This window comes from Saccoglossus kowalevskii, chromosome 3 (assembly GCF_978046115.1).
Source record: "Saccoglossus kowalevskii chromosome 3, keSacKowa6.1, whole genome shotgun sequence".
NCBI classification, from domain to species: Eukaryota; Metazoa; Hemichordata; class Enteropneusta; family Harrimaniidae; genus Saccoglossus; species Saccoglossus kowalevskii.
In genome coordinates this window covers 27,888,433-27,902,592 of record NC_140643.1, presented here as the reverse complement: position 1 = coordinate 27,902,592, position 14,160 = coordinate 27,888,433, and the positions used below count along the sequence as shown (strand labels likewise).

Here is a 14,160-nt window from a genome sequence, read left to right as displayed (position 1 = left end):
GCAATTTTAACGTCGTACCCAGGACATGTAATGTAATGTAATGTAATGTAATGTAATGTAATGTAATGTAATGTAATGAAACAAGATGCAATATTATTATTAAGATAATAAAAAACCTCAAAGTTGAAGCGCCACCACGTGTCCGTGGCGAGTCCAATAATTTGCATTTTAACTATCAACATATGAACTGCCAGGTTCCAAGCTTTACATAAACATATATATCACTGTTCTCTTTTTGTAACTGTGCGTATGCGTACAATCGCTAGCTCCAATAACTGGGTCAATAGAACAAAAACAGCTGTGTTTTTTTTTTCAAAAATGACGATAATAACAAGTAAAGGCGATGGAGAATACCCACAGAAAGGTAAGTAGGACAAATTGCAAATATGTTTGCCGCTATGCGTTGATGAAGATCAACAACGAGCCGTTGGGAAAGTTTCCGAAATTGTCCCTGGTTCTGACTCCTTTTGTGTCTGGTCGCTAACTTGCTATTTATGGGTGCATTTAAAATGCAGCACAGTTCGGTGCATGTTTATTTCCATTTCGACTGTGTTTTGAGCGATTATATGCCGATGTTTTACCACTTGTTTTCATAGTTGAAGCCCGATACTGTTACATTGACAGACGCCATCCGTTCCCCTTGGCGTGATGCTGCTGATCATCTGCACAACAAGATAAAGGTCAAATGAAAGGTCAACTTGTGTTAACAATGTTCATTCAAACGAAATTGGCCGTTTGTCAATCATTGACAGATGTCTACACATTCAGCATTGAATTCAAAAAGTATATACAGTGGTCATACTGCAGTATATCATGTTGTTTTCGAACTAGAATGTAGATCAATTCCATAATGCAAAATGATACTGCAAAACATGTCCTTTCAGCTAGCTTTAGGCAATTAAACTAATCTTTCATGCATCTCGCGAGATCTCGCAATTGTTCGGAAAATCACCTATTAAACTAATCTGTAATTTCACTAATACAAGACGAATATTCTCACTATATAGAACTTTAACTAAATTGAGATTGTGATGATTTGAGGCTATGACGTTTAGTTTAATTATTTGCATAATGATATTGATACACTGTATGGAACATCCCGTGAGTATTTAGACTCAGTTCCAGGCCTAGCAGTTGAGCAATAAACATCTTAGTTACAAATGCTCCTCTTCAGTTAGTTATTCACCTCCTGGATTTGGTGACCAATACTGACTTGGTTCACTCTACCTTGAAAAAGTCTGTTCTCAGTTTACAGAGATGCCATGAGCCAAGTTTGCTAAAACGGAATGTAGCTATTTCAATATGTTTTCAATTATATGAAGACCCCATTCTAATAAATTATATTGTCTCTTACAACTCCAGTATTTCAGTGAATGTACAGCTACATAATGGAAACTATTTTTTTTAACTTTACATTCAAAAAGGAACAAAAAGCAGCCAGCTATATATATGGATTATTCTCAGTCCATATTTTCATCCATTGTAGCATCAAACAGTTTCAATATTTTCTATAGAAAAAAGATATCTGTAAAACAAATTAGTTGATAACATCAGGTAAATTACATACAGATGCTTGTCGATCTCCTGGAGCAGTGAAAAATGATTGACATCATTATTAGTGGGGTTGATTAATCACCCAATGTGGTCAACATGTTAAATTATTTATAGTGAACAAATTAATCAATATTAAATATTGAGTATTGTTAATCTCAGCATTATTTTAATTTCTATTGTTTTCAGACTTTTTTACTCCATTTTCTTTCTGGAGAATTTACTGCTATTGTCACCATTGAGTGTCAACCAGTTCATCACAATTGTCAACTATGACCTTCACCCCATTATCATATTTGACCAATCAACTTTGTTTCTTTGCCCAATTATCAACATTGGCTCTTAACCTGTTCGCTACAATGGTAAATTTTGACCCTTTAAGTTTCAACTTTGGCATCAACATATTTGCCATAATTTTCAACATTGACCTTCAACCCTTTAACTACCGTGACCAATTCTGACCTTCAACCCTAACACCACCTTTGTCAACCTTGGCCCTTAACCCCTTCACTGACATTTTTAACGTTGACCCTTAACCCTTTCACTGACATTTTCAACTTTGATTCTTAACCCGTTCACTACCATTGTAAACTCTGACCCTTGAACCTTTCACTACAATTGTCAACTTTGAACCTTAACCTTTTCACCAGCATGGTAAATTTAGACCCAATCATCCTTTCCAGTGTCACCCTTTCACTACCAGCATCAACTTTGACCCTTTTACTACCATGGTTAATTTTGACACAACCATTCCACAACCATTGTAAATTTTGACCCTTAACTCCTTTACCACCATGTCAACTTTGACCTAACTTCTCACCACCAGTGTTAAATTTAGCCCTTAACCCTTTCACTACCAGTGTCAACCTTGACCCTTAACCCTTTCACCACCAGTGTCAACCTTGACCCTCAACTTGGCCCTTAACCCTTTCACTGCCATTGTCAACCTTGACCCTTAACTCTTTCACTGCCATTGTCAACCTTGACCCTTTAACCCTTTCACTACATTTGTCAACTTTGATCCTTAAATCTTTCACTATTGACCCCTAACCCTTTCACTGCCATTACCAACTTTTGACCCTTAACCCTTTCACCTGCAGTGTCAACTTTGACCCTTAACCCTTTCACTGCCATTGTCAAGTTTGGCCCTTAACCCTTTCACTGACATTGTCAAATTTGGCCCTTAACCCTTTCACTGCCATTTTCAACTTTGACCCTTAACCCTTTCACTGCCATTGTCAACTTTGACCTTTAGCCTTTTTTACCACCAGTGTCAAATTTGACCTAACTCCTCGTCACCAGTGTCATCTTTGACCCTTAACCCTTTTACCACCATAGTAAATTATTACCCAACCATTCCACAACCATTTTCAACTTTGACCCTTAACCCTTTCACTGCCATTTTCAACTTTGACCTTTAGCCCTTTTACCACCAGTGTCAAATTTGACCTAACTCCTCGTCACCAGTGTCATCTTTGACCCTTAACCCTTTTACCACCATAGTAAATTATTACCCAACCATTCCACAACCATTGTCAACTTTAACCCTTAACCCTTTCACCACCGGTGTCAACTTTGAACTTTAACCCTTTTCCCAAAATGGTAAATTTTGACTTTAAACCCTCTAAGCACCATGGTAAACTTTGACACAATCATTTCACACTATTGTCAAGTTTGACCTAACTTCTCACCATCTTCAACCCGTTCACTGCCATTGTCAACTTTAACCCTTAATCCTTTCACAACCATGGTTCACCTCTTACTTATTTTGTCTTTTCTTCATTACAAGTTCCATTCTGGACATCAGCTCGACTCAGTCTGGCGGTACTAGCGTTTTTTGGGTTCCTGTTTCTTTATGCCTTACGCATCAACCTCAGCGTGGGCATGGTTTGTATGGTAAACAACACCGCAGTTAAAGAAATCTCACAAAATGAAGTTTACCAATATTCAAACGCTACAAGCTCTGGCAATGTCACCAATCTTGAAATAGACAACATTGACGAGTGTCAAGTAATGCAACATTCCAACTCATCTCGTGACAAAAATGTGAGTTTACAGGAAGTTAAATACATGATAAAAATATGTAAATTGAGTGAGTTTCTATGAGAAATTGATTACACTACAGTTCATCTGTAGTGACAATGGACTTCAGTGGTAGATCAAAAATGTTATTTTAGCCAATTATCACCATATGCACATCAGTTTGTTTCACGATCTGATTCAAGATGGCCGAATGGCGGCCATTTTTGTGCTAAAAAATCATCAAAATCAGGCATTTATGAATGGATTTTTTTCAAACTTCGTACATACATTGGACATTATGGGACCTTGATGCACATCATTTTATTTTTCAGGTCCAATTTAAAATGGCCGATTGGCAGCTATTTTGTTTTAATGATTACAGATTTTATTAATCTGTGGTTGATTTGAGTACATCTGTGTTGTCATTAACTTTCAAACAAGAAATTTCACATACATAAATAATTGTAAAATGTGAATGTATGTCTGTCTCTTGTCTCAGGAAGGACATTTTTTGTGGGAGAAGAAGACACAAGGACTGCTTCTTTCGTCTTTTTTCTATGGTTACATATTGACGCAAATACCCGGAGGATGGTTGGCAGAGAGATATGGTGGTAAATGGGTCTTTGGATTCAGTATGTTTTTGACTGCTGTTTGCACATTATTAACTCCAGTGTGTGCTAACTTTCATTGGGGCTTGTTGTTTGTGCTGAGGTTTGTTGAAGGATTGGGAGAGGTAGGTTGCTATGACGATCAATCATATTTATTATTATTATTATAATTATAATTATGAATATTGTTCCTTATCTGTGTTTTTGTTTTTTGACTCCCATATGCAGTTAGTGTGTATATGATCGTTTTTGATGAAACTTGATACATAGATGCTCTGGTCTAATGCACAGATATGATTAAGTTTTGGTTTAAACCCATACATATTAATTACCTAATTTACATGATAATTAGCTATTTTCTAGCTGTTTCATGACTGTTCCACTGATATCTACAGAACCAATTATTGAATTTTGATGAAACTTGGTTCATAGATACTCTGGGACAATGCACATACCTGGCTAGTTTTGCGTAAAATCCATGCATATTAATTATCTAATTTGCATAATGATTAGTATTTTTTTTACTTTTTTACATTACAACAAAACTTCGTGCATTGTTAAGTTTTGGATTAATATACGTGCATAACAATTACTTAGTACCTACATGTACTTTGCATAATTAGTAAATTTTGAACTTTTCTGCAGATATTTTAAGTACTAATCATTACATTTTACTGAAACTTGGTACGTGATGCTCTTAGGATTATGTACAGACCTAATTAGTTTTGATTTAAATCTGTTCATATTGATTACCTAATTTGTGTAATAATTCATAATTTTTTGGCTTTTCCATCGATATTTCGAGTACTAATCATCACATTTCAGTAAAACTTGGTACATTGGTGATCTGTGACATTGTGTAGACCTTATTAATTTCCTATTGAAATCTGTGCCTATTAATTACTAGATTCGCATAATAATCATTCATTTTCAACTATTCCATCAATATCTCAAGTACTTATCATCTTATTTCAATGAATCTCAGTACTTATATACTCTAAGATAATGCAAAGGTCTAATTAGTTATTAACAATTTCGTTTTTCAGCTTTCAGCTTTCAGCTTTCCATATTTTGAAAATTAATCACATTATATTGAAATATTGATAGGGGACATATGGAAATCATTTTACAACAAAGACATTGACAAATTAGATATTTAACCAATTTGAGATTGAACTTGACCTACAGAAAGATATTTTATTTAATGTTAACTCCTTGAATTCAAAAGTTAACTTTTGTCATTGAATTTTCACAAGATGAACACTTTTATTTCATTTTTTTTTTAAATATTGGTCGAAACTAAAGCCAACTTTGACCTAATTTTTTTTTTCAAATGTTGATTATGAACTATAGTTAGTGGGAACTTATGTTCATTTGGTCCAAAATTAACAAAGGAATTACATTATGATGTACCAAAGTATTGGCAGAAATAATTGTTTTATTCAAAGAGTTAATGTTAATGGTACATGTAACTTATGTAATTAATTGGTAACTTATGTCATGTCATGTTTCGTAGGAGCTTGATGTAGGAATTTTGTGAATATTTAGTATTAATGAAATCTGGTCAAATGTCATGCATCTCTCATGAACTCCATTTGAACTTCATGACAATTCAGTACATTTTGTGACAACTCTAATTTTAATCAGAATGGCTAAATTGGGAGAAGAATTGTTTTCTAAAAGAAAATGCTCCTTTTTAAAATTTGTTATCCTTCTATCAAGTGATATCAATTTCCAAATATTATAACTACAAATATCTGATGTTTTTAAAGTTTTAAATTCTGTATACAATTTTAATTTAATTTTCTGACACATAAAATGTCAGTATTTAACCTTTAAGCTACAAAGTAAACATTTGTCATGTTTCACATAATAAATCCACGTAAATTATTTAATTTATTCCAGTTGACTTGGATGCAACTTTATAAATAATTTTCCGCCAGACAGAATTAAATTCATGTTGTTTTTTTTTTTGTTTTTTTTTGAAATTGTCTTGAATCACCAATAAACATAATTTCACATTAAAAGGACAGATAAACAAATTGGTGATAGATATCCATTATCAAGTGTGTTTTAAGTATTTTGTTGTGCTAATATAAATTATATTTTTTTATAATTTATGATGGGAATTATTATATTTTATTTGAAAATTATTATTTCATTTTACATCATAACTGCTAGCATTTCTAATAATTAACCAAATACTGAGATGTGGCTTTTTACTGACTTTGAAATTGTAATTATATTTTGTTTTCTCGTTGTTGTCAAGGGAACCATTTTCCCAGCTATGCATGCTATGTGGGCAGTGTGGTTACCGCCATTGGAAAGAAGTAAACTCGCAGCCTTGGCATGGGCAGGTCAGTATGTCATAGTCACTTATAAACGAATTTACACAATTTTATTACAAAAATTTAGACTACTTTTCAAGAGTGTGTCTTTTATTTGACTTATTTTGTTTCTTTATAACGAAAAAAAAATATATAAACAAAATTTATATGGACCCCTTATTTTTGCTTTTGTGAATATTGACATACAGTAAAGTTTGTTTCTCCCCTATAACTGCTTTCTCAGATCTCTTGACCTCATTACATATGCACACAGTTCATTTAAAATGACGTATGTCCATTTATCCAGTGTGCAGTGTTGGTGGTTAATTCTAGTTTCCTAACAATGTGTATTCAATGACTACATTCAACAAGTGCCAACACATTTAGAGCTAAATATGAATAAAAAATATAAACTCACAATGGTGATTTTGAGCATGTTTAATTAATTATGTTTTATTTTTAAATAAAAAACATGCAGTGCAGTATTCTTATTAAAAGATGTAAATTACAAATGCTCATGCACCCGCATTTACTCTAAGTTTTATTTTGTGATAAAACATCCCATATCGTTTTTATCAAGGTGTATTTTCAAACCAAATTATACATGCTCCAAGTTATACACAATTTGATTCATGCATGTAATTTTAACCAATCATAACTACGATATTAAAAAAAAAAAAATTGATAGGTCAATTGCTTCTCACTGTGTACCTGGCTTGGAAATACATAGGTAGACACTGCACGGTGAATGTTGTTTTTTCAGCCAGTAAATGTTGACCTTTTTCCAGTGTACATGCTGTGCTTGTAAAAAACTTTAAAAAAACATTTAAGCCAATATAAATGCTATATATGTATAGATTTCATGATTTAAAAAAAACTTAAAAACTCATGTCAAATTATGTTTCCCATGCATCAGTTGCCAATCCATGTCATGACTGATCTAACAAAGTTCTGATAATAAATATCATCATTTCAACGTGTATGTTTTGACACATTACAATCTACGTACTTTAACCAGATTTCCTCTGTCAAATTTTAACTTGAGAACAACACCAGAGGTCACTCACTCTAAAGTCATAAACCACTGCTCCTGTTTATCTACTACAAGAAGTGAAAATTTATTGAATCATTTTAAGTTTATTAACATAATGATTTTTTTTTTCACAAATTTTAACATTGAATATCTATATTTTGTACACATTCAATAAAGATAGTATCATTTTCTGCACTGTTACCCTTTCTTGACCAAGTTGTTTTCTAATTTTTTAATTTAAATGTTTGTCAAGTTTAAAAATATCTCTGTTTCTCGTTTCGCGCATCATTTTGAACTGTGCGCCTCAGACGTTTTTTTTTCCTTCTAAAGCATTCCAAAATGCCCTTGTACTCACACTTGTTTCAAATTTCCCCCATTTTAGCTCAGTATTATTTTCTTTTCACTTTTAAAATATTAAAATTTACCAAAATACATGTATAGGGTTATGTATTTTCTTGATTAGTAGCACATGCACTTTAATTCATATATGGCAACAACATGTATGTGAATAAAATAAAATAAATCTAATTTTCGATTTATGTGTGATTCCATTAGAAATGTGCTTTTAATAGAATAAATACAGTATATGTAGGGATGTTTTGGCTTTGAAGTAGCCTGCATCACATGGGTAAATGAACCAAAGTTGGATCAATAAATTCATATGCCATGGTTAAAAATTCAGAACATGAAGTGTTCATAGTTTCATATGTAAAAATGTAAATACATTGTAAGCTCTGATTATGTGATGGTGGTAATGTTTTTTTGTTTCTTAATATGCAGGCACTCAAATTGGTAATGTGATCACTCTGCCAGCATCAGGTCTACTCTGTGTATATGGGTTTTCAGGAGGATGGCCTTCAATATTTTATATCTTTGGTGAGTAAGTGAATGGTAAAAATAATATTAAAACTAATATGTGTTTACAATTCAGAGTGTGATTGTGCCCTCTTGTGACAAGTTTGTGAAGATCTTTTTTTTTTTAACAACATATGATTTATGTCAACAGGTGTTTTAAAAGCAGAGAAATTACTGGGTTTTTAACTTTAGAAGATTTCATGTTACATGGGTATTCACTGAGTTTGAAATTCATGGTTTTGTGAAAGAAACATTTCATAACTTGGTTAGCTTCACATATTTAGGTGATTTAAATTAGTACATTTATGAGTGAAATTATCAAAAGCTCAGCTGTTAATCAAGCTCTTTAGAGTCTGCACACCAGGAATTCAAATAGCTTGAAGTTTGATTGCGCCCTCTTGAGACAACTTTGTAATGACCCTTTGTTTTTAACAATTTATTTTTAGGTACAGCCACTCTAGTGTGGTTCTTGTTCTGGGCGTTCCTGGTAGCAGATTCCCCGGCCAAGCATAAACGCATATCAAATGTAGAGAGAATGTACATTGAACGGACATTAGCCGAGGAAAAAAGTGCACACAAGGAAGAGAAGGTAAAATATCAGCATCACCATAATTTGCTCAACATATACATATCTATTTATGAAAGATTGTCTTATACAATTTTTTTTTGGTACCCTTTTCTTGACAGCAACACCACGTACCCTGGTTTACAATCTTCAAGTCTATGCCATTCTGGGCTATATTGGTGACTCACGTGTGTTGTAACTGGGGAACATATTCATTGTTAACATTCCTACCGACTTACATGCGAGAAGTCTTAAAATTTGACATCAAACAAGTGAGTTTTCTTTCAATTTTTTATTATTTATTGTCAAACTTATAATAATTTCATTATGTCAAGAACACATTATGATCGCAGCTATTTATGTGTCTACGATAATGTTGATACTAGTAGGCAAAGCAAGAATTTGGGAATGTCCAAGGGAAAGGGGTGAATTTGTTGCTGAAAAATGCACGAAAGTTACAAAATTAATAAATTTTTCGCGACTAGAAATGTTTTGATATTTGATTATTTAATAGAAGGACAATACTTAGTGATAATCATTCCACTCATTGTTATTTGATTTTTTATTTGATGTTGTCTTTTAGAATGGTCTATATTCTGCTTTGCCTTACATTGGTTTTTGGTTGTTCATTAATATTGGTGGGCATATTGCTGATTTCTTAAGATCTCGGAAGATACTCAGTACTGGGAATACAAGAAAACTTATGAACACAATGGGTAAATATTAATGCTTGTTGTCATTACAATTATTAATGCCTAAAATGTTATGATTGTTTCATCGATAAGCAAATTATTCAAAATTAAACCCCAAATCAGAGAATAAATACACATAAATCTTTTGAATAACCAAATAAAATTTTCAAATTTGTTAATTTTTTTTTTTTATTATTAATCAAGACAGTTTTGATCCAGACCTGTTACCTATTAGAAATTATGCCCATTTAGTCCAAAACAAAAAATCTACCGGGTATACATAAAAATGTATAAAATGGTTTATAAAAATTCAGGCAGAAAAAATTTATTTTTTATTTATTCTAGTCATACCTATATAGTGATCCATCGTTTATTATTGTCTTTTTAGGTTCTGTAATACCTGGAATATTCCTAGTTATCACTGGTTATATGGATTGTACCCAAGCAACCACTGCTGTCATACTCCTTACCATAGGTGTATCATTCTCGGGATTCCAATATGGTGGTGGATTTCTCGTCAACCATGTTGATATCGCACCTAAATACGCTGGTGTCTTATTAGGTATAACTAATACTACCGCAACTATTTCTGGAATCTTGGCTCCATACGTCATTGGTACTATTACCGTTAACGTAAGTGAAACTTTATTTGTGACTGCGCATATGTTTAGTGTTGACACATTCATATAAGGTAATTTTTTTCGCTGCAAGATCTTGCGTATTGGATGAAATAATTTTGAACTTGACTTCCTTGTTTTTCATAGCTCATGTTGAAATGTTGATCTTTCATGGGAGAACTATGGTGTTGAGATACCCTACTTGATTAAAATGAACTACCCCTGGTATAATCAAATAGCATATTGTTAAGCATTGGATTAGGTACCCATAAAATACTTACATGTTTTTTACTCCCATGTGCGAAGCACAAAATGGGAGTCTTTGCGGTTAGTGTGTCTGTATGTGTGTATGTGTGTATGTGTGTATGTGTGTCCGACTGTTCCACTGCTATCTCAAGAACCATACATCGATTTTTGATGAAACTTGGTGCATAGATGCTCTGGGCCAATGCGCAGATTTGATTAGGTTTTGGTAAAAATCCATGCTCGTTAATTACCTAATTTGCATGATAATTAGCTAATTTTTAGCTGTTCTATGACTGTTCCACTGATATCTAAAGAACCACTCATTGGATTTTGATGAAACTTGGTATGTAGATGCTCTGAACATATGCGCAGATTTGATTAGTTTTTGGTAAAAATCCGTGCATATTAATTACCTAATTTGCATGATAATTAGCTATTTTTTAGTGGTTCCATGACTATTCCACTGATATCTAAACAACCACTCATTGGATTTTGATGAAACTTGGTACATAGATGCTCTGAACTAATGCTAGGTTTTGATTAGGTTTTGGTAAAAATCCATGCTCGTTAATTACCTAATTTGCATGATAATTAGCTAATTTTTAGCTGTTCTATGACTGTTCCACTGATATCTAAAGAACTATTGCTAGGTTTTGATTAATTTTTGGTAATAATCCGTGGATACTAATTACCTAATTTGCATAATGATTAGTCAATTTTCGGTTTTTCCACTGATATCTCAAGTACTAATCATCACATTTCAATGAAACTTGGTACATAGATGTCATATGACACTGCACAGACCTGATAGTTTTTATGGTAATATCAGTACATATAATTACCTAATTTGCATAATTAATTAATTTTCAGCATTTGATACAAGTAGTGAGCATTACATTTCAATGAAACTTGGTACTTACATACTCAAGGACTATGCAGAGATTGATTGTTTCGGATAAATATTTGTGCATATTAATCACCTAATTTGCATAATTAGTTAATTTTCAGCTTCTCCACGGGTATCTCAAGTACTAATCATCGCATTTCAATGAAACTTGGTACATAGATCCTTTAGGACTATGCAGAGACCTGATTAGTTTCAGGGTAAATAATTGTGCATATTAATTACCTAATTTGCATAATTAATTTTCAGCTTTTTCTACTGATATCTAAAGTACTAATCATCACATTTCAATGAATCTAGAATTATGCAGAGACCCAATTAGTTTTTGGTAAATATTTGTGCATATTAATCACCTAATTTGCATAATTAACCAATTTCCAACTTTCACACTGATATCTCAGGTACTAATCATTACATATCAATGAATGTTTATACATGGATGCTGTAGGACAATAGACAGACCTGGATAATTGTGGGTTAAAATCTGTACATATTAATTACCCAATTTGCATAATTAACCAATTTTAAGCTTTCACACTGATATCTAAAGTATTAATTTCCATTTTAGGGTAAAACTCTGTTCATATTATTTCCCTAATTAGCATAATAATTCATAATTTTTTGGTTCTAATCACATTTCAATTAAACTTGGTACATAGAGTTTTTGTTACATTGCGAAGACCTCATTAGTTTTACAATCAAATCTGTTCATGTTAATTTTTTGATTTGCATAATTAGTTTTCAGCTAAGTAATTTCGAATTATATTTAATGTGTCTCCAATACTCTCAGCACATGGGAGTTCTTTCTAAGCTTTCTTTGATTTTTGTATCTCATGCAATGTTTTAATGATGCTATGACTGTTGTTTTTCTAGTTTTTACACTTGCAGTTTACAGTACCAGTAAATCAAATACCAATAGTGAGTTGAATGCCCTTGAAAAGTATCAACCCTTGAATATCGTAATTCTGAATTCATCTTTTCAAACTAATAATTTTGCAGCAAACTCAAGAGGAGTGGCAGATAGTTTTCTACATTGCCGCTTGTATCTATACATTTGGGGCCGTCTTCTTCATTATCTTTGGTAAAGGCGAGGTCCAGGATTGGGCAAAAGAGGAGCCAGACCAAGAAGATCCAGACCTGGCCAGGAAATTGATGTCTATCAACGGTTCCGATAAAACAGAACAAAAAGAATTTGAAACTCACATTTAGTAGATTTTAGAATTGTTAAGAAATTTTGTTTTTCTTACTTTAGTTATAAAAACAAGTAAGTTCATTATGATCATCATTGCAAATTACTTTGCATATTTTAAGTGAAAGAAAAATACTGCCATAACAATATTTTCTTTTATAATTTTGTTTTCAATATCAGCAGGTAATTTTTTTTCAATAGTGATACCAAATTATGGTAATGTTAATCTATAATTTCAAGAAAATATATCATCTTTACTAAAGATGCATTTTCATTGGTTGATCAATGTCACATGATGTCACGTTATCAGATGATAACCTGGTTGAACACCTGATTGAACACATTTGTGTGTTAATCAGCAATATTCAATGTTTTCCATCATTTTGACATATCATCTGAACACCAAACTCATGAAATTCGGGAAAATTTTCTATGCATGTAAAACCGTTTAGCATACCATTGCCTGTATATTCAATTTCTCAAATTATTACAATTATTATAAATACTCAAACACTGCCCATTACTGAATAACAAGGGAGAGATGGTCACTAAAACTTGAATCATTCAAGTTTTTGCCCATGCTGTGCTTCACACAATAATGTTCATGAGAGATCCTTATTTCTGAATTAATAACGAAAATGAATTATCGTAATGACATTGTTTGACCGAGTTCTGATACAGTGCTGAAATATATTATAATTATTATAGCTGCAGAATATTATGGATTTGCTGTGCAGTGGCATCATGGTTGGCATGAAAAGGTTTATCGTATTACTAATACCGAAGGCTATATTCCACTGTCATAAGGACCAGAAAAATAAGTCTTCTTTATTGTGGGCACTAAATTTTAGAAAAAAATGAAAGAAAAATTAAAAATTTTGTTAAAAATCACAAACGACAGTCTCAGTATAAAAATAAAAAGCTGCCTGTGCACATCGATTTTCAATAAGAAATTGACTAGAAATATTATTTTTCATCTTATACAACATGAAAAAATGTAACATTTAACAAGAATACAAATATTATTCTCTCCAGAGATTCACAAATGTTTATATAATAAAAAAAACTGCCATTCTTGTTCTTGAATAATTGTTGTCATAAATAATTATTGCATTATTACTGCCTGAGTAAAATAGATGGAATTCTATAGCTTTGTGGAGAATTTACTTTTTAAAAATATCACTGCCAAATTCTTTTTATTATGTAGATTATATTTTTCTTTATTTTTAAAATGATTTTAACCTGATTAAAATGTAATAAACTAATATTCTTATTGAATGTTTTCAATATTTACCTTACTTAATACTTATTTTATTAAATCTATAAGGTCAATCCGTTTATTGTCATTTTTACCTTGCCCATAATAATATTGATTTCCAAACACCTCATAAAAACGAGAGCATCCATAGCGGTGTCAACGTTTGTCTACAAAATAAAAGGTATTAATTTATAATTTTTGGCTAATATTACATTTTTGACTAAATTCACTATCAGCTATTACAAAAACTTATGAATATGTCCTGGCTGGTAATTAAGTTGATGCTGAGGAGG

At 32.2% G+C, this 14,160-nt stretch overlaps 1 protein-coding gene across 1 annotated transcript; it reads left to right on the top strand.

Moving 5' to 3' along the window:
- Positions 1-246: 246 nt before the first annotated feature.
- LOC100378615 (sialin-like) lies at positions 247-13,874 on the top strand. The gene is made up of 10 exons (XM_002734615.3): positions 247-364; positions 3,341-3,597; positions 4,073-4,306; positions 6,451-6,538; positions 8,322-8,417; positions 8,843-8,985; positions 9,084-9,233; positions 9,545-9,677; positions 10,042-10,286; positions 12,420-13,874. Exons 1-10 carry the CDS (start codon positions 250-252, stop codon positions 12,627-12,629), a joined length of 1,671 nt encoding a protein of 556 aa, XP_002734661.2. The 5' UTR covers positions 247-249; the 3' UTR covers positions 12,630-13,874.
- The last annotated feature ends 286 nt before the right edge of the window (positions 13,875-14,160 follow it).